General features: G+C 42.9%; 1 protein-coding gene across 2 annotated transcripts in view; it reads right to left on the bottom strand.

Moving 5' to 3' along the window:
• The window catches only part of PRMT8 (protein arginine methyltransferase 8), a 251,703-nt gene that overhangs the window by 3,367 nt on the left and 225,621 nt on the right, over positions 1–22,715 (bottom strand). For both annotated transcript variants that reach the window (XM_082256113.1, XM_082256112.1), the window contains exon 9: positions 6,399–6,520. In XM_082256113.1, coding sequence (XP_082112239.1) covers positions 6,399–6,520 — 122 coding nt within the window. The remainder of the gene's footprint in view (positions 1–6,398; positions 6,521–22,715) is intronic.

Here is a 22,715-nt window from a genome sequence, read left to right as displayed (position 1 = left end):
AATAGAAGGAGTATGGCACAACTGCAAACCTACCAAGACATGGCTATCCACCTAAACTGAAAGGCCGGGCAAGAAAAACATTAATCAGAAGCAGCCAAGAGGCCCATGGTAACTCTGGAGGAGCTGCAGAGATCCACAGCTCAAGTGCGAGAATCTGTCCACAGGACAACTATTAGTCATGCACTTCACAAATCTGGCCTTTATGGAGTGGCTAGAAGAAAGCCATTGTTGAAAGAAAGCCAAAAGAAGTCCCATTTGTAGTTTGCAAGAAGCCATGTGGGGGACACAACAAACATGTGGAAGAAGGGGCTCTGGTCAGATGAGACCAACATTGAACTTTTTGGCTTAAAAGCAAAACACTATGTGTGGCGGAAAACTAACACTGCACATAACCCTGAACACACCGTCCCCACCGTAAAAAAACATAGTGGCAGCATCATGTTGTGGTGATGCTTTTTTCATCAGGGACAGGGAAGCTGGTCAGAGTTGATGGGAAGATGAATGGAGCCAAATATAGGGCAATCTTTAGAGAAAACCTGTTAGAGTCTGCAAAAGAGACTCCATTCCAGCAGGACAACGACCCTAAACATACAGCCAGAGCTACAATGGAATGGTTTAGATCAAAGCATATTCATGTGTTAGAATGGCCTAGTCAAAGTCCAGACCTAAATCCAATTAAGAATTTATGGTAAAGACTTGAAAATTGCTCTACATCCAATCTGACAGAGGTTGAGCTATTATTAAAGAAGAATGGGCAAAAATTTCACTCTCAAGATGTGCAAAGCTGGTAGAGACATAACCCAAAAGACTTGCAGCTCTAATTGTAGCAAAAGGTGGTTCTACAAAGAATTGACTCAGGGGGGCTGAATACAAATGCACGCCAAACTTTTCAGCTATTTATTTGTAAAAAACGTTGAAAACCATTTATCATTTTCCTTCCACTTCACAATTATGTGCCACTTTGCATTGGTCTATTACATTAATACCAATAAAATACATTTACATTTTTGGTTGTAACATGACAAAATGTGGAAAATTTCAAGGGGTATGAATACTTTTTCAAGGCACTGTACAAGCCTTTTTTTGCCAAAATTACCTGTGAGTTGAACCAGCCTGTCTTTCTCCTTCTTTGGTAGGACCCACCAATTAAAAATAGTGTCACTAGGCTTTTATGCACTTTTCAGACCTTGCTCTTATTATACAAACATAGTGATGTTAAAGTATTGAACAAGGAGCATGTGAAATTTCTCTGGCAGGCAAGATGCCCCAACTTTCTATATGCAGACTTATGGCTCCTAAGTTAGAAGGGGGTCTTACCTTGGTCATTGGTAGCACTCCTCCATAATATAATTTTGGAAGTTGTCATCATCTAAACTAAATTGTAATGCTCTAAATAGAGATACAGTGCTGGACGGAAGCAAGACTGACATTTGGCTCCTATTCATATACAGTATATCAGCATACCTTCCCATCAAAGACAACCTTCAATTTTCCCAAGGACAGGAACATCAGGCCTATACATCATAGGAACACACAGACATACCTACTATGAACCACCTTTTTGAGTCAAACTTCTGTCCTTTATTGCTCCTTGCGGTAAATATCAATTGACACAGGGGCATTGTTTGTATTATTCCCAAATCACACATTATTAGAAAAGTGAAACACGGAACCCCCCACCTGCTTACAACACACATGTTGAACTCTTTGATATTGCTCCCCAGATAATATGTTACTCCACTGAATTTTTCTCTGTGAGGAAATGACAGTTCACCTTCCCTGTGGTTGACCTATGTGATTGTAGCACTGCCCACTTAGGAGCTGCTGTGTGTGAATTCCCCTGGGTTACCCATAGCAACAGTCCTTAAAACTTATCACTTTAAGACTTGGCTCAGACAATGAACAGTCCAGGGGATTTGTTTTTTTGTGTTTTATTTTAGAACTTGGATGGGAGAAGGGATGAGTGGGATACTCCAACTGAAACTATGCACAATTTCTGAGGACAACTGACTGTAATGAGTGCGGCAAGGCCGCTGCTTCACCTTGCCACTGAAGTGAAGAAGAAGATAGGTTCCTTTGGCACCCCCTTTCTCACTTCCCATGCATGCTACCCCCTTGTCCACTGACTCTCCACTGGAGTGGTCCCCTTCCTGGGCAGACGCCTGGCAAGCTTCCCGGTACTCACGGACACTGTTTGCTCTGCCTTCAGCTCCACTTGTCAGTATCCTGGACCTCCTGGCTCAGCATCACACACTTGGTCCAGTAGACCAAGGTGCCTGTGACCACCTTCCTTGCTGACAGGAGGAGAGACAGCCGTCACCCTCCTCCTGGGACCTGGCTTCCCGCCCAAAGATGCCCTGTCACATGTGCCCCTGGCTTTTATAGCCAATCCCAGGATGCACCACTCTCTGTGCCAACCCACGGGGACAGCTACAAAAGCCTGTGTGTCACTGACTGGGTTTCCTCCACAGTCCAACAGGTTCCCCTATTGGATACAGTGGGGACACTCCCTCACACCAGATAAATCACACATGGACACATGCAACAGGCAAAACTAACAATCAGGCTCCCCTGATAAGCAGGCAGAGCAAACAATGCTTTTACCTAGCACCTACCAAGGAGGGTGATACATGATAAACTACTGACTGGATTTGTAAGGGCATGCAGATTTACTGTAGAGGAGACCCGGGAGGAAAACCCCAATTTAAAATGATGTATATAGCCTATTATACATTAAGTTCTTCCAAAAAAAAAAATTAAGCACCCATCCCCTACACACTGTTTACAATTTGGTAAATTAAGAGCAACTTCAGGACACTGTTCTCAAACTTTTGGGATGCAACCATACAATATCTCATTTGCATACTAGGTAAAGATGAACTGTCTATTTTTAGCTCCAAGGGAAATGACAGTCAATAGATTATCACCCAAACACTCCACTCTAGCAAACCACCTTGCTGCCAATAAAACATTATTGTGGAAAGAATGGCTCAATGCCAAACTACACATATATACGATAGAAGGGTGTAGAAAATGGGGGGGTCCAAACCCCCTCAGCCACAGCCAGGAATGCCAGCCGTCCAATATTAAATAAATGGTCCTGATCCCTGCACTTACAAAGAAAAATATCTACAGCCCTACTTGATGGACAAATACTTTAAGAGATAATGGAGATTTATTGCTTGAGTCCTCAATGCCTTCCACATAGTAACAATTGTCCAACCCTTCTGATATACTACATGGTTCTCAGAGAGAGCCTGTAACTACCTGCAGCCTTCTGATCTCTGCACGCAATGAGGCATTTGACGCTAGCAGTCACTCAACATGTGACTTCTGTCTGATTACACTGACTGCGAGACACCCCTTTCCGCTGGTGTCTCTATCAACTATGTCTATGTAAAGAGGGACTCGGGGTGATGGCATCTGCTCTTTCATGGCCCTACCCCATGGCTGGATGCAGTCATCTTGTGCATAAACTATGGACTTAGGATATTTATGTGAGGGGCTAGAGATGTTGAAGCTGGTACGTTATTCCACTTTCCCATTCCTTTATCCTCTTTCCCTGGCTTCCCTACCCCTCCCCACCTTTCATTGCTTCCTTACCTTACAGGAAAACATTTCTTTTTTTTTTTTTTGTAAAAGTCTATTCAAAGTTAGAATGTGCTCAATATAGGAAAAAACCATGAAAACCTAAATAAAATGTTTTGGAAAAAAAATAAAAAATTGCTTGGCATGTACAACAGTTCTCATATATGTATTTCAACTGCTGGTTTATTTTTTTGCCCAGGGTTCAGCTGTAATCCTGAACTTAAGGAGGCGTGCAAGTCAATGAGTTTTTCATCTGACAGGAAGAAAATATAAATGTTTTTTAAAATAACATATTCCCTTCTAGTTAGAGATCAGCATGACAAATGAGGCACATTAGAATTTGTGGAGGAAGCGCCACGAGAGAGTGGCAGTGCCAACAGCGAGCAGTCGTTCTCCTTCTGCAGCCTGCATACTGATCAGCAGCAAGCAGCAGGAATAATGTAGCTCTGGCAGGTGACACTTCCTTTATCTGCATAGGAGGATCAGACTGTGAAGACAAATAGACTGCTGCGAAAACAAAGGTCACCTGTGTACATATACAAAACTGAAGTCACTGTATATTCATAGGACCCCTATGAAGAAAAAAGAAGTCCCACCCTTGTGAATGTGACTGCATTTAAAGGTGATGTAAGCAGATATGAAAAAAAAAAAAAACACAACTTAATGCAGCTCTGTAATCATTAATAAAGCAGTAAACATATTATTAACCCTTGTCTGTCAAGGTACATTTAAAATCACCCTGGTATTCAAGAGACTAAAAAAAGCTGCAGCTGCTGCTAAAGCTATGAGCTTAGTATTGCTTTTTTACAGCTGGATTCTGGCTTTCATCACTTTTGCGGTATCGGCTTCTGGTATCCTTAGTGTATGCCCACCGCTCCCACCTGTGGTAAATGCATTCAGGATGCTGAGTGGGAGAAGCTTGTGGAACATCTGTTCTTTGATCTCCTTGATGATGAATGAACCTGGAAGTGACAAGCATTTCACCATTTACAGGTTCAGAATTGTCACTCCCCAATCTGTGCTTGATTGGCTATAGTGGAGGACAGAGGCGACATTAGGGTTCTAAAAGACCCTTGATGTTCCCAAAAAGAGGACCTTTCACCTGCCTATGCTTTCACATAGGGAGCTTAGAGGAGAAAGCAGCATAGCAGAGAGCTGAGGTCATCACTGTGCTGCTTCTTCTTTCACTGTCCAGCAACAGGCTGCGGGACGGTTCTAAAAAAAGGGGTTGGATAATGCAGGTCATCAGAGAGAGTGGGAAGTTCCCACTTGGAAGTCTCTGGATTGAAGGTGAATAAAGCAGAAAAAGCTGATTTTGTATTTAATTAGCCAATAATTTTATCTTTCTATTTTTGGCTTAAGTTCTGCTTTAAACTTTGAAATAACTTTATTACAATGGCACATTGGGCACATTGAAATGCCACCTTGCCATAAAAAACAGAGTATATGGGACAGTTGCATCAAAATTTAAATGCACATTTTGGGTTTTATCAGCATGCCACAGGTGAATTAGCAAAGTGCGACAAGGTAATCTGAAGCATCCATTCAGAATTCATCTTTCATTGACATTAAAGCGACATTAAAGTTCCAGTCTCCTAGCCAACATTGCATTAATAGCATTGCAGAGATCGTTCTAATTCCTGATAAGCATAATGGAAAATGTTGCCCATGTACACATTGCATCTACTTACAAACTGCTTATTTTTCTTTTGCCCCCTCGATTCTGGCTGCAGACATGCAGGATTTGGGTAGCTGAAGCCGGCCTGGCTTCATTTTCTGGATTTCGTGCAGTTGTCTACCCAGCATGCACCTCCGGATCTTGCGCCTGCGCAGTAACAACACTGTGGGTGCTTTGTGTAATTGCATTAGACGCCTGAAGACTTCTGGGATTGATGACATAGATATCCCAGGAGTCAATGGTCCTAGTTGATGACGTAATCGCCTAGGCAGCTGCGACCGGGAGTCGCGGGGTACACTATTAAAAAAAAGGTACTTTCTGCAGAAATTCCAGCACATCAATATCCAAACCTTAATCCACTAGCGATCTACATTACAATGTGGTTATTTTTTTTAAAATGACTGGAACACCACTTGCTGTGGGTACTTTATCAACAGGCCTGCTTGTATCTATTATTTCCACTTGTCTGGACAGTTAGGGCCCGATTCTATTAAAGCTCTTTATTTAGTTTTGGATAAAGTGGGGAAGGTTTTGAGCCCATGTCAAGTTTTTGTTGCTCTTTGAATACCTATTGGAGAGATCCCCCCCCCCCCTTCCTGTCAATAACCCAAGTAATAGGAGACTTCTAAAAACAATTCCATTTACTGGATTCAGAGAAATTGAGATGGATTCTGGTTTGTTGTACTTACAAGTAGCTCCTTGTAGGGTTTTATTTTAAAAAAATGCAAATTTTCTATTATTTAAATGTGTTTGTTACAGGCATTTATATCAAGCAGACAATTTACACAGTGCTTTTTTTATGCTGTACATTCATTGCCCTTGAGTAGCTTACCATGCAAGGTCCCTCTCTCACATGCACACACACACTAGGGGCAATTTAGGTAGGATCAAAACACTTTACCAGCATGTCTTTGGAGTGTGGGAGGAAACCGGGTTACCCAGAAGAAAACCACAAAAGTACAGGGAGAACATACAAACTCCAGGCAGGTAGTGTCCTAGCCAAGATTCAGACTAAGGACCCCACTGCTGCAAAGGCAGAAGTGCTAACTACTAAGCCACTGTGCTTCCCCTTACAAAATGTATTGATTGTCAGAACATTTAAACACACAGACAGATTGAAAAAAGGACTTACAATGTTGTTAGCATTTGGTTTCATTGATATGGTTCCGTATAGCTCTTCTCCTCTTCGTACTGTTAGGTAATCCTCCATGTAGAAGACTGTTTGTTTCCAGTGTGTGTAAGGAGCATCAGGGGCTGTGGAAAAAGAAGTAACAAAAAAAATTGGATTGCTGCTAAAAATAAACCGTTCTTCTCAGAGGCTTTAGAAAAGAAAGAAAAAAAAAACATAATGCAGCTCAGCTGCAATACTTACCTTCATTCCAGCATTGTCCCCGCAATACCTCTAATTTGCCACAAGATGCCCTCTTCCAGGTTAAATAAAGCCCAGTGTAACTCATACTTAAAACTGAGGAAAGACTGAGCGTAAGGCAACATGGCTCCATCCCCGAGGGGGGATGTCACCCAGGCATCCTGCAATCACATTATATTAACTAAGGAATGGTTCTAACATTATCACAACAGGAGTGGAGCCTGGGTCCAGGAGTTAAGCATAAAGATCCAGATTCAGACTTAAAATAAGTAAAACTATATTTTATGGGAAATTCAGAACTTTCTTTGGTTGGCCTATTCATTCATAACAGGAATATTCGGCTACTTGCATAAGCTCAATGGTGATTGGTTTTCTTTAAAGTAGTTTGGTAATTTAAATGTGTTCTATACAAGATTAACCTTTTTTTCTCAGTGCACAACACAAGTCCCCAGATGTCACAATAATCCAATATTCTAGAAGGCGGTAATATGTAATTTTCTTTTTCGGGAAAGACACATTGACAGGGGTCTCAGCAAACAAGCTTCCAAACGTCCACGTCTGCTCCTGGCCTAATACTGTGACAGTCAGTAAATTGAAACTGAAAACCATTTTTTTCCCAAAGCCTATCTTTAGAAAACCATTTTCATCACATTACCCAAATGCTACTTTATTTAAATCACTCATACTTGCATGGAAATTGAAGTAAATCCCAGTAATATAGTTTTCCTTCAGAAATATCACTGGTAGATTTAGATGAGAATAATCTTCTATATGTCAGAAAGCCTGACTCACCACCATCTAAATAGAATATTTCAGTTTTATAGGGGTGCTGCTCTTTGTAAACCCATGTTGTTTTTTTGATGGTGACACTATGGGATCCAATGTAACACTAAAATGCTTTCTTACAGTGACACCCCCCACTATTACTTACCTTTCCAGCGCTTATCCCGGTGTCCCTTCTGTCTCAGCCAGCACCAAAAAACTACCCAGCGTTGGCTGCTGTTGAAACATTAAGGAAGCAGCCCCTCCACATGTGATATTGCTTAGGCCTAACATATGGCTGCTAGGCCCAAGCAGGGCCTCATACAAGAGGGTAAAATGTTGCAGGCTCCCTATACCCAGAGTATGCACCTGGTATTTTTAATGAAGCTACAAGAGAGGAAGAAGATGTTGGGTGGCACTGCAGAGTTGAGTACCATTGGTTTGGGAAAGGGGGGGCATTAAACAGACATTGTCACTTTAATCCTAACAGACAAAGTGATGGTGTCTCTTTAATGTAAACCTTCAAGTAAAAAAAAAAAAGCCTTGCTTAATATAAAATATCTCACAAAAGTGAGTACACCCCTCAGATTTTTGTAAATATTTTATTATATCTTTTCATGTGACAACACTGAAGAAATGACACTTTGTTACAATGTAAAGTAGTGAGTGTACGGCTTGTATAACAGTGTAAATTTGCTGTCCCCTAAAAATAACTCAACACACAGCCATTAATGTCTAAACTGCTGGCAACAAAAGTGAGTACACCCCTAAGTGAAAATGTCCAAATTGGGCCCAAAGTGTCAATATTTTGTGTGGCCACCATTATTTTCCAGCACTACCTTAACTCTCTTGGGTGTGGAGTTCACCAGAGCGTCACAGGTTGCCACTGGAGTCCTCTTCCACTCCTCCATGAGGACATCACGGAGCTGGTGGATGTTAGAGACCTTGCGCGTCTCCACCTTCCGTTTGAGGATGCCCCACAGATGCGCAATAGGGTTTAGGTCTGGAGACATGCTTGGCCAGTCCATCACCTTTACCCTCAGCTTCTTCAGCAAAGCAATGGTCGTCTTGGAGGTGTGTTTGTGGTCGTTATCATTTTGGAATACTGCCCTGCTGCCCAGTCTCTGAAGGGAAGGAATCATGCTCTGCTTCAGTAAGTCACAGTACATGTTGGCATTCATGGATCCCTCAATGAACTGTAGCTCCCCAGTGCTGGCAGCACACATGCAGCCCCAGACCATGACACTCCCACCACCATGCTTGACTGTAGGCAAGACACACTTGTCTTTGTACTCCTCACCTGGTTGCTGCCACACACGCTTGACACCATCTGATTTTTTATCTTGGTCCCATTAGACCACAGGACATGGTTCCAGTAATCCATGTCCTTAGTCTGCTTGTCTTCAGCAAACTGTTTGCGGGCTTTCTTGTGCATCATCTTTAAAAGAGGCTACCTTCTGGGATGACAGCCATGCAGACCAATTTGATGCAGTGTGCGGCATATGGTCTGAGCACTGACAGGCTGACCCCCCACTCCTTCAACCTCTGCAGCAATGCTGGCAGCACTCATACGTCTATTTCCCAAAGACAACCTCTGGATATGACGCTGAGCACGTGCACTTAACTTCTTTGGTCGACCATGGCGAGGCCTGTTCTGAGTGGAACCTGTCCTGTTAAACTGCTGTATGATCTTGGCCACCATGCTGCAGCTCAATTTCAGGGTCTTGGAAATCTTCTTATAGCCTAGGTCATCTTTATGTAGAGCAACAATTCTTTTTTTTCAGATCCTCAGAGAGTTCTTTGCCATGAGGTGCCATGTTGAACTTCCAGTGACCAGTATGAGAGAGTGAGAGTAATAACACCAAATTGAACACATCTGCTCACCATTCACACCTGTGACCTTATAACACTAACAAGTCACATGACACTGGAGAGGGAAAATGGCTAATTGGGCCCAATTTGGACATTGTCACTAAGGCCCCTTTCACACATACGGTCCATTTGTCTGTTTTTCATCCATCCGTTGACGGATGAAAAATGGACATCAATGCATCTCTATATAAAAACGGAAGACAATGGATGATCATCCGTTAACATCTGTTTTCATCCCCTCATGTCAATGTCCGTTTTTTGAACGGATGAATGCCCTATTTTTCATCCGTCAAAAAAAACGGATCGGACGAAAAACGGATGTAAATGGACAAACGGTAGTGGATGTAAAAAAAAACGGATGAAAAATGGATGAAAAAATGGATGAAATACTGATACATTTTGACGTGACTGAACTGATGAACTTAACGGACCGTATGTGTGAAAGGGGCCTTATGGGTGTACTCACTTTTGTTGCCAGAGGTTTAGACATTAATGGCTGTGTATTGAGTTATTTTGAGGGAAGAGCAAATTTACACTGTTATACAAGCTGTACTCTAACTACTTTAAATTCTAGCAACTGAACTGATGAATTTCTTCAGTGTTGTCACATGACAAGATATAAAAAATATTTACAAAAATGTGAGGGGTGTACTCACTTTTGTGAAATACTGTATCAGGGCCTCTCCACAATCATACATAACCTCTTTAAAGAGGTTGTACACCGAGAAAAAATTTTTTTCTCTTCTTTACATCCTGAAAGAGAAACCCATAATGAGCTAGTATGCATCGCATACTAGCTCATTATGAAATACTTACCTTAGAACGAGCCCCCGCCGTGCCGTCCGCTTACCTGTATGACGGGCGACATGTATAGTCGCCCGTCTTCCGGGATCGCGGCATCCGGCCATCTGATTGGCCGGAGCCGCGGTGACGTCACTCCCGCGCACGCGCGCGGGAGCCGACGGTCACGGCTCGGGGCTCTGAAGGAACGGCACGATCTGCCGTTCCTTCAGAGCGCATGCGCCAGTGACGTCACTGGCTGCATTAAAGGTAAATATCTCCTAAACGGTGCATGTTTAGGAGATATTTACAGTACCTATAGGTAAGCCTTAATATAGGCTTACCTATAGGTACAACTTCCTGAGGAGGGTTTACTTCCTCTTTAAAGTAAACAAAAACAATAAACCTGTAGTCAAAAAAGTAAATATACTTACCTTACCCCTGGCTACCACCTGAAGTGGCCAAGGTGTAGGTGCTGTATGCCAAATCTCAGAAAAGTACATGAAAACTGTGATACTCAGCATTTTCGCTGGAAGAATGACCTATGCAGTACAGAAGCTGGTAGTATGGTATGCATACAGTATGTACAAACTTTGGGGTGGATTTACTAAAGGCAAATAGACGGTGCACTTTGCAAAGTGCAAGGGCAGCTGCTCCAGAGATTAGTAAATGAGCAGGTCTGCTGACTTCCCTCATCCAATCATGTACAAGCAAAAATGCATTTTCTTTTTCAACTCATATCTTCAATCTCTCCCTCTCTTCTGGCATCCCCCCAACTCTCTAAAACATGCACTAGTCACCTCATACTTAATAAGCCCTTACTGGACCCCACCAATCTTAACAAACTACACCCCATTTCCTTGCTTTCTTTTTTATCCAAAATCCTTGAACGTCTAGTTTACAACTGGCTGAGCAACCACCTCACTAAGAATAACCTTCTTGATCCCCTTCATTCTGGATTTCGTCCTCAACACTCCACTGAAACTGATCTCCTAAAACTCACAAAAGATCTGCTAACGGCTAAAACCAAAGGACATTATTCTGAATTCCAACTCCTTGGCCTCCTCAAAAAACTCCACGCCTTTGGTCTCCATGACTGTGTTCTTCCTTGGTTCTCATCCTACCTATCTTACAGCACCTTTAGCGTTACTTACAATTCTACATCCTCTTCCCCTCTTCCTTTCTCTCCCGGGGTCCCCCAAGGTTCTGTTATTGGAACTATTCTTGATCTACACCTCCTCCCTGGGTCAGGTAATAGCCCTCCATGGCTTCCAATACCATCTCTATGCTGACGACACCCAAATCTATCTCTCTACCCCTCAGCTTACTCCTTCAGTCTCCTCATGTATCACTAATGTACTAACAGACATATCAGTCTGGATGTCACACCACTTCCTGAAACTCAATCTATCCGACTTCAAAATTTTCCTCCCCCACATAACCTATCTCCCGATTCCTCTGTCAAAAACAATAGCACTTCTATCAGCCTGTCCTCGCATGCCAAGTTTCTAGGTGTAATCCCAGACTTGGAACTATCCTTTCAGCCCCACATCCAACTACTGTCCAAATCTTGCTGCCTCAAATTACGCAACAGCTCATAAATATTCCCCTTCCTAAACAATGAAACCACAAAGCTCCCAGTTCACTCCCTGGTCATCTCTTGCCTCAACCAGGGGCGTACCTAGAGCATTTGGCACCCGGGTCGGATCCTATATCTGGCACCCCCCCAGGCGACGAACTGCCCATTGACGTGTCACGTGTAAAATGTATGGAGACCCCCTTTTACATTACACAGCCCCCGTTACCCTGGACCCCTTTACATTACACAGCCCCCTTACCCCTGGACCCCTTTACATTACACAGCCCCCTTACCCCTGGACACATTTACATTACACAGCCCCCTTACCCCTGGACCCCTTTACATTACACAGCCCCCATACCCCTGGACACCTTTACATTACACAGCCCCCGTACACCTGGACACCTTTACATTACACAGCCCCCGTACACCTGGACCCCTTTACATTACACAGCCCCCGTACCCCTGGACCCCTTTACATTACACAGCCCCCTTACCCCTGGACACATTTACATTACACAGCCCCCTTACCCCTGGACCCCTTTACATTACACAGCCCCCGTACCCCTGGACACCTTTACATTACACAGCCCCCGTACCCCTGGACCCCTTTACATTACACAGCCCCCGTACCCCTGGACCCCTTTACATTACACAGCCCCCGTACCCCTGGACCCCTTTACATTACACAGCCCCCTTACCCCTGGACCCCTTTACATTACACAGCCCCCGTACCCCTGGACCCCTTTACATTACACAGACCCCGTACCCCTGGACCCCTTTACATTACACAGCCCCTGTACCCCTGGACCCCTTTACATTACACAGCCCCCCATTGGAACCCTTTACATTACACAGCTCCCACCCCCCCATGAAACCCTTTACATTACTCAGCCCCGTCCCCCATACAACCCTTTACATTACACAGCCCCCCAATATAACCCCTTTACAATACAAAGCCCCCCTCAAAATAACCCCTTTACAATACAACCACCCCCCCCCCCTCCCTCCCTCCCTACCTTTTTAGGAGGAGAGCGGAGGAGGAGGAACTGTTTAAAGCAGAGGATGTGAGAGAGACTCACTGTCACTACCTAGCCCTGAATACACAGCGGTCGGCGCCTCGGCGGGAACTGCAGAAGTTACTGTGCTAGTTAATGAGCAGGTGATTGATTGATAGGCGGTCCTAGCAACCAATCGCATTCTCATTAACCAGCACAATTAACTCCGGCAGCGCCCGCTGATCGCTGTGTATTCAGGGCTCGGGAGTGACAGTGAGTCTCTCTCACATCCTCTGCTTTAAACAGTTCCGCCTCCTCCGCGGCGGAAGCAGTCTGGCGGCTGGCCCCGGGTGTCACCCTGGTCTTCCCTGACACCCCCCTAATGTGTGGTACCCGGGGCGGACCGCCCCCCGCCCCCCCTATTGGTACGCCACTGGCCTCAACTATTGCAACTCTCTCCTCATTGGCTTACCTTTACATAGGCTATACCCTTTTAGTTCATCAAGAATGCTGCTGCCAGGCTCATCCACCTTACCAACCGCTCAGTGTCGGCTACTCCTCACTGTCAATCCCTACACTGTCTTCCAATCACCTAACAAATTAAGTTCAAAATACTAACAAAAACTTGGACATCCACAACTCAGCCCCCAGCTACATCACTAACCTAGTCTCAAAATACCAACCTAATCATTCTTTTTGTTCCTCCCAAGACTTCCTGCTCTCTAGCTCCCTTGTTAACTCCACCTATGCTTGCTTTCAAGACTTTTTCCGAGCCTCTCCCATCCTCTGGAAACTCCCCACCCCGATCTGTCCAACTATCTCCTATTCTGTCCAGTTTTAGAGGATCCCTGAAAACTCTTCTCTTCCGGGAAGCCTATTCTGACCCCACCTAACAACTGTACTTTTATTTTCTCCATCAGCTCATCCCCACATCTATTACCTTTTGTCCAACTTGACCCTTCCGCCTAGATTGAAAGCTGTAATGAGCAGGGCCCTCTGATTCTTCCTGTGTTAAATTGTATTGCAACTGTACTGTCTGTCCTCATGTTATAAAGCACTGCACAGACTGTTGGTGCTATATAAATCCTGTATAATAATAATAATAATATTATTATAAATAATATTGTCAGTGTGAGGGAAAGTCCAGTTCGACAATCAACAGCACACCATGTTTAGTTAAACACACAGGGCACTTTAATGTTGCCAACAGAAAACAGCAAAGCCATTAGGGGCCTCTTCCCTTGCAGCAGTGTCACAGATGCCTCTTTTCCACTGAGCGGATCGGTTCGGGTCAGTTCGGTATGGTACGCTATTTTGAGTGTTTCCATTATGAAAGTGGCCCATACAACCGAACCAAACCGCACCATTCCTGGTCCTCCTTCAGATGTAGGGCCATAGGAAATGGTACGGTACGGTTAGGGCGGAGCTACTGGCGTAACACGATAAATTCCACTGATTGGTAGACAGGAAAACGTCAATGCTCACATCAAACAAAAGCACAAAACAAACACTTGCAGTGGAAAAGCTCACCTGAATAGGCCGGACCATTCTAACCCTTCCAAACTGTACCAACCCGAACCGTTCAGTGGAAATGAGGCATTAGTGGCCTCGAAAGGTCCTGCTTTCTGTTGGTGATATAAAAGTATCCTGTCTGTTTATCTGGACATTGTGTGCTGGTGATGTCTTGGACTATCTGCCATATCACCACAGTATGCTACTATGGCTGGGTCTCATTGCTGTATGAAATGTACTAAGCTCTTTTTATTTATGTTAGGAAGACCTGACCATTCTGTGTAGGGATTTTTTTCTTTGTTTTGAATTTGGCATTGGTGTATAGCCACCATGGCAGACCCATTCTTTTTTTGTTTTACAATGGCCTGCTTACTTTCCCTGCAAATAGTCAGCAATTAAAAACAAGATTCACCCTACCCTGTAGACTTCAATAGAGTCTGCTGCAAAGTTTGTGAACTAAGATTGACAAAACTGTTCAATAACCAAACCCAGGCAGATTTTCTCATCCCTATGTACGTAACATTTGTTTTTTTTTTTTTTTCTGTATACCAATGCATACTGAAAATGTACAATGTCTTAAATAACTTGCTTTACTTTACCAGAGACTTTGATTTAATGAATAGGATGAGATGTTTGGAAACAGTTTCCACACTCGAGGTGCTAATTGAAAAAGAATGTATTTTTATCACACGAGAACAGAGACAGTTGTGTTTTAGGAAAGACATGAACTGTTTTTTACTGCTAAGAAGTTAACATTACAAAGTCGCACATTCCACTCCTGATAAAAATAGCATGGAACCTGTTAACTGTCTAAATTTGTGATCCAGTCTTTCTAAAAATTAACCACCATAGATATAATTAGCTCAATGTTAATGTGATATGCTAATAATAATTGCTTTGTCCTTCATTATATGGACTCCAGTCAAAAAAGAAAAAAATATTAGTGGATATTTATAACGGTCACAGCCTTCTTGAAAATCCTGCATCATCAAATATTTCTCGACAGAAAGTCCAAGGTTCCATCAACTATGGAATCACTGCGTTTGACCTGTGACAGCAATGAAGGGCGCCGGAAGTGATCTACCTAATGTAGCCTGGGACAGGGATAAAAAAAAAAGTACAGTGGATCAGAACCATGTCACTATGACTGACCAAGCTTCACTGCAAAGGTGTGAATAGTGATCTCCCCTATATAACTTGGGTCAGAACCTTGCCTCACTCAGGATCTTTCATAAAGACTGAAGAAAAGAGAGCTCCACAAAGGTGGTTGAGAGTCCAATTCCTTTTATTGATCACAACAGAAGTAGTGAGTAGCCCATTTTTTTTAGGGGATTCACCACTCCTCCATCACCAGGGTTTTTGAGTACAATAAATAATAGAAAACTGGACCAAACTTGAAGTAAGATTTTTCTGCGTGTGGAAGGGCTTGTTCAGGTTGCTGCTTGTCCTAAATCTTTACATATGCAACAAACCCCACTCTGAGCCTAAACAGAACTTGGTCTATTTATCCACTTCTTTATCTTTATAGGCCAGGAAGAAAGGAAAGCAATGACGGCCGGAATGCGGTAGAAACTTGAACTGTGACTTTCAGTCACATCTGTGGTGCTCAGTACTCCCAACTCTCTTTATGAATGATGTTTTAACCGTTTGCCGACCACCGCACGACTATTTACTGCGGCGGTCAGCCCCTCAAAGACAAAGCGACGTAGGACTACGTCGCTAGCCTGTGAGGCTCTAGGGAGCGAGCGTGCCGCCGGAGGCGCGCTCCCGCTCTCTCACGGACCCCCCTGCGCGTGTGCTCGGCGGACCCGATGTCCGCCGGGCACTCACGATTGTCCATTACAGCGGAAGAAAGGCAGGCGGCTATGTAAGGCGGCTAATGTAAACAAAGCCGTCTGTCATTCTTCCCTGTGTAAGAATGGAGATCATACGGTTCTGCTATGTAGGACCGTTGATCTCTGTTCTTACATATCAAGCCACATCCAATCACAGTTAGAATCACGCCCCTAGGGACACACTTAACCCCTCCCTCTCAAATAAAGTGTCATTTTTACAGTAACAGTGCATATGTATAGCACTGATTACTGTAGTAATGTCACTGGTAACCCCAAAAGTGTCAAAAATGTCAGTCAAGGGTCCGATCTGTCCGCCGCAATGTTGCACTCCCGCAAAAAAAATTGCAGATCGCCGCCATTACTCGTTAAAAAAAAAACAACAAAAATGACAAAAATCTTTCCCTTAGTTAGTAAACGCAATAACTTTTGCGCAAACCAATCAAAATAAGCTTTTTGCGATTTTTTTTTACCAAACATATGTAGCATAAAACAAATTGGCCTAAAATGTTAAAAAATGTAGATTTTTACATTTTTTGGGGGGGGAATTTCATATAAAAAAATGTGCAAAATATTGTTATTTTTTCAAAATTGCTCTTTTTTTGTTTATAGCGCATGATCAAAAATCGCACAGGTGATCATATACCACCAAAAGAAAGCTCTGTTTGTGGGAAAAAAAGGATGTCAAATTATTTTAGCTACAGCGTCGCACGACCACGCAATTGTCCGTTAAAATCACGCAGTGCCGAATCGCAAAATAGGCCCTGGTCAGGAAGGGGGTAAAATCTTCCGGGGCTTAAGTTGTTAAGAACCCATTCATGCACGTTGGTCAGTAGAGAGCTGCCTCTATTTCAAGGCTAAAATGCCTACGTATATAGACCACAGTACAGCATTCCATCATCACTTCAGGCAAGTTTCTGACAATGGTAGCTTCACTGCAAACCCAAACTTGGTCCGCTACAGCTGTGAAGGGTGTATAAAGTGGTATCCATTAAAGATAAAGGGCATGACGGCGTTTGGAACCCTTCCCCACTTAGGCCTGTGGTAATTGTAGCTTCACTGCAAAGCCAATGTTGGTCTGAGCTGCACAGAGTAGCTGCAAAGATATTGTTACTGCGCTTCAGGAAAGCAATAAAAAATCCAACAGGGCCCCCCTCCACCCAAAAGCAAGATATTGTTTAAAGGGATTGTAAACCCTTCTAAAAACCCAGTAAAGTGACTGGCATCAGGTGCGACACAAATCTTATTGTAATTGAATGTTATTAAAAATGACCTTTCTTTTTCAATCTGCAGCTGTTGTAATTTTCTGAAAATACAATGCAATATGGCTACCTGGAGCTGTTCTGTACACAGAATGTGTACTGACCACACCCAGAAACATAATTTCCTGCTTGTGTGATTGGCTCACCAATTTTCTCAGAAGTCTGCCTAAGATACAAGTCAGATTGCTGGCATCCCCTGCAACAAAAATGTCATTTTTGGTGAGATACTTCCAATAGGAACACGTCTAAAGGGATGCAGGCCCAGCAGTTTTCCTCATTAGAGGCCTGCAGCTGCCACAGCTGATAGATAATTATGAAACCACTCCCATTTCTCTAGAATAACAAAAGGTAGGAATCTGCAACAAAGTTTGTTAAAAACCTTGTAATGTACTGAGATCATCCGGAGGGGAATGTTTTTTTCTCAACAAAAGTAAAGATACGCTTTAAACTTTGACAATAAAACCTGGAAGCTGATTGGTTTCTGTGCAGAGCTGAACCAGATTTTGCACTCTCCAATTATAGTAAAAATGTTCCTTAGTGCCTTTAATTGAGACAAGTACACACTATAGAGGGATAGGCTTTGTTCATATTTATGTCTGAGGTTTACAACTACTTTAAGGATGGCAATGTTGGTTCAAAAAATCATGGTTAGCATTCATATTCATACATGCTGTGGTGATTTAAACACATTTTTGTATAAAAAAAAAAAAAATATATTAAAATTCAAATCATAAAAAAAAGAAAAAAAAATGAAATATTGAAAAAAAATATCACTCATGCTATATTTTTAGATTTATATCTAATAGTGAGCAGCTGACGACTTTGTTAAAAAACAACCAATTGGCTTTAGATCTGAGCCAAACTAGGACCGATGATCAAAAGGAAACTCCCCGTAGAATGTAAGTCTGAGTATATTTATACACTGCGTTGCCATAATCAGCTGTTTTAATTATTTAGAACACATCCTTTTCATGTTTAACCAACAGACAGACTATATCAAATGCAAATGTAAACACATTGGACAGTTGTTTCTGAATATGAAGCAAAGTACAATCCACTGTAAAAAGAGCTAATTTATTATTTCCAATATATATATATATATATATATATATATATATATACATATACATATACATATACACATACACATATACTGTGTGTATGTATATATATATATATATATATATACTGTATATATATATATATATATATATATATATATATATATATATATATATATATATATATATATATATATATACAGTAAAACCTTGGTTTGAGAGTAACTTGGTTTAAGAGCGCTTTGCAAGACAAGCAAAAATTTCAAATAAATTTTGACTTGATATACAAGCGATGATTTGATATACAAGTAGCCTCAAGTCACAGCTAAGTATAAAAGAGAAGAGAGGCGCCTCTAAGTGTAGCAATATGGTTAAATTTAATGAAGGTACAACATTTAGCAACTCACATGGTTGATGATTGGAACAGGCACATCTAAGTATGCAGGCATCCGGGGTAAAGCTGTCCACATAGACCATCCTCCGCACCGACATCTACATCATCCCTTCCATGCTGCCCCTCGCTTTCAGATCGCTTTACTGCAGGGTGGTCTTCCCGGTCAGGATTACAGACTGGCAGCCGGCGGTGCAGAAGATAGTCTATGTGGACAGCTTTACCCCGGATGCCTGCATACTTAGATGTGCCTGTTTTATTCATCAACCATGTGAGTTGCTAAATGTTGTACCTTCTTTAAATGGAACCATATTGCTACACTTAGAGGCGCCTCTCTTCTCTTTGATACCCTGCAGCTCCTGCTGGATTTTGCTTCTAATCCCCTTATGGAAGCGGCTATTTGTGGATGGACATTTTATGGTTACACAACCTATCGCAATGCTATAATCTTTTTATATGGACTATAAACTGAAGGACTTATGAATAAATGGTTGTGGAACGAATCATCTGAGTTTCCATTATTTCTTATGGGGAAATGTGCTTTGATATAAGAGTGCTTTGGATTACAAGCATGTTTCCGGAACGAATTATGCTCGCAATCCAAGGTTTTACTGTATATACATATACATATATATATATATATATATACATACATACATACATACATAAAGGGAGAATGTACAGTTTCAATACAATAAAATACAAAAGGGCTAAGAGGGCCCTGCTCATGAGAGTTTATAATCTAATAGGTTGGGGCAAGTGGTACAAAGTTATAATTCTAACTGTGGGGAATGAACTGATGGAAGTGATAAAAGTTCAGTTAGTTGGAGGTGTGAAAGGCTTCCCTTAAGAGATGAGTTTTAAGGGATCAACCAAAGACAGCTAGAGTAGGAGATAGCTGGACAGATTGAGGTAGAGAGTTCCAGGAGACGGGAGAGGCTCTGGAGAAGTCCTGGAGACAAGCATGGGAGGAGGAGACAAGGGAGCTTGAGCGCTGGAGGTCTTGGAAGGAGTGGAGAGGATGGTTTGGGTGATATTTGGAGACAAGATTGGTGATGTAGCTTGGGGCAGAGTTGTGAATGCCTTTCTATATTGTTGTTAGTATTATGACTTTAAATTGCTGGGCAATTGGAAGCCAGTGGAGGGATTGGCAGAGAGGAGTGGCAGACACTGAGCAGTTGGTAAGATAGATGAGTCTGGCAGCAGCATTCATGATAGACTGAAGAGGAATAGCCTAGGGAGAGGTAGGCCTATGAGAAGCAAGTTGCAATACTGGGTGAGCGATAACAAGAGAGTAAATGAGTAGCTTGGTGGTTTCATTAGTTATAAAGGGGAGAATTTTAGAGATGTTACGGAGGTGAAGTCTCTCCACTGCTAGCCTGCCAACTGAGCAGTGAAAGGAGCAGCAACAGACTAATAAAGTAATCTCATGTTGTTAGAATATTTGCACACAGTAGGCAGGAATATAGCACAGAAAACAAGGCTGCTTTAAATGTAACAGAGGCATCCAATTTAAAGCCCAAGTTTAGCTAAAACAAAAATAGAAAAATAAGCACAAGGGACATAACTAACAGTTAGTATGACGTGTGCCTTGTTCTGATTATTCTGCCTTCAGTAGAAATCTTCATCTGCCCTACCCTGCCCACCCTTTCTTGCCTAAGCCCATTCATAGAAGCCATACTATAGCTTCTATGAAAGACACAAAATCTCTAATTGGAGGAAAGGTGGATGTTTGATAGCTCTGCCCCTCTATTTGGAGATCCTGTTTTATTCATAGAAGCTGTAATACTGTAATGTTATGTCTCTAATAGTTTTTAGCTAAACTTAGGTTTTAAAACCATGTACAGGTTAAAGGAAACCTATAATTAGATAAATATAAGGGTTACCATTTATACCTCTTCTAGAAGTCCTGGGTATGATGATGATCTAATGCATATTTGCCAACATTTCTAAAAAATTTCCAGGGACGCTATTTTTGCTGTGCATCAAGCAAGCCCATGTAAGTGGAGAATGTATTTTAATCATTGCCGGGTATTCATTTCAAATTGGAGTTGTTCTATAACAGGCATATTATTAAAGCAATGCCATATTTTAATCACAGCCCCCCACATCACATCCTCCCTTTACATCAGAGTCCCTCTCACTTCACAGTTCCCCCCTCCTCACATCACAGTCCCCCTTTACATTACAGTCTCCCCTGAAATCACAACTCCCCTCCTCAGTCCTACATTAAAGCCCCGTACACACATACCGATCGTCGGCCGAACGATCGGCCGTCTTTTGTCCGAGGGCTGTCTTGTCTGTTGAAAAGTGCAAAAGACTGCACACAAATTTTGTCCGCCGACTGCAGAAGTGATGTCATGTGATGGTTAACTTTCCCTGTGTTTTTTCTTTTCTGAGCATGCCCAGTCTTGCAAATCTGCTGTCTGTCGGCCGAATTCTGTACTGACTGGCGAACAATTGGCCGTTCTGGTGTCGGCATATAAAAATTTTAATGCTTGCACGACAGATTCTGTTCGGCCGAAAGTGCGCTGTTGGCTGTCGGAAGCATCATACTAACAACCCGAAAATCGGCCGATCGGTCGTCGGCCGAATCTTTTCGGCCGACAAACTGCACGTGTGTACGGGCCTTTACACAAGGCGGAGGACAGGAGGCATGGCAGCGTGGACTGCTCTTCTGTGTGTACTCACCTGCCTGCTGCCACTCCAACTGTTAAACTCACAGCGAAAGGCAGAGCAGGTCTGCACTGAGGGTGGGAGCTGCCCAACTCTTCTTGTTACCAAACAAGTGATTGGTTGCTAGGACCGCCTTGCAACCCAATACCTGCTTATTAATTTGTAAATTTGAGAAGCTCCCGCTCTACGTGCAGACCTGCCAAGCCTCTTGCTCTCTGCCCTGCCTGCAACAGGCAGGCGAGTATGCATAGAAGAGGATTCCATCCAGGCTGCTAAATGGTGTACCTGAAGTCCGGACATTACTGTCAATTGGTCTTTTCCCAGAATGCGGTCTGCCATTTGGTGACGCCTAATCTAGAGCGATTTAAAAAAAATTCCCTGCCCGCATTAGTTCAGCGGCATGGCAGAAAGAGGACTATTTCTTCACTTTCAGGTGCGGTAAGGTAATCTGCAGTGCAGCAGTTGCGATAATTAAACTAAAGTTCCAGCCTCTTCTACCATTGGATCGATATAAAATAAGCCAGGACTTTTAATTAATAATAAGTATACTCTGTCAACCCTGAAAGTAAAAGAACAGTCCCTTTTCTGCCACACAGCTCCCCCCTTTTTTTTTGCTCCAGATTCTTTAAGAAGTAGAGAGTCCCATTTGCTGCTGCCCCCTACAGGTCAGGACCGAGCAATGGCGGGACAGCATGCAAAAAAGCGTGGCTGTTCCAGCTAAAAGGGGACAGTTGGCAAGTATGTTAAGGACTCCAGTGGTTTCTGATTCCCTGACCCAGCAGAAGTAGGCATGTAGTGCTCATGGCTTCTGAGTTGCTAAGCCAGTTCCCAAAGCTAGGAACTACAGTGCAGCTTTGCAGTGGACAGCAAACCAAGGCTCAGACTCTGCCCTGCCTGTTCTCAACCTACTCAGGTTCCCAATACCTATTTAGCCATAGGCCTCGACTACTCAGTGGATGCAAATCTAGTTCCTATGGGAACCTGTCTCACACCTGAGGCCCACGGAATGGGGGACAAGACAGTGGGCGTGAGTGCCTGGGGAACATTCCCATCCACCACCCCCGATGAACCCTGGGACATTAAACCACCACCTGCTCCTGACCCAGGCCAGCTGCTAGATCCACTTTCCTCAGTTATTGGCTGTGCCTTGTGCCTCATAGAGAACAACAACCAGTGCATCATACTGGCTGTAACAGTAACCTGCACATGCTGTTTGTCTTCACTGAACCCAGTGATGACACATTTCTTGCTTTTTATGTTTCTTTACTAAACATAGAAATTGGTTAACAATCATCCAGGAGCACAAACTGCATGAGTAAGACCAAAGACATTGCAAATTTCAAAAGTATGGTAGC

The sequence above is a fragment of the Pelophylax lessonae genome, assembly GCF_965119305.1.
Source record: "Pelophylax lessonae genome assembly, chromosome: 4".
NCBI lineage: Eukaryota > Metazoa > Chordata > Amphibia > Anura > Ranidae > Pelophylax > Pelophylax lessonae.
The sequence above is the reverse complement of the archived record's forward strand: the minus strand, read 5'-3'. Positions and strand labels throughout refer to the sequence as shown.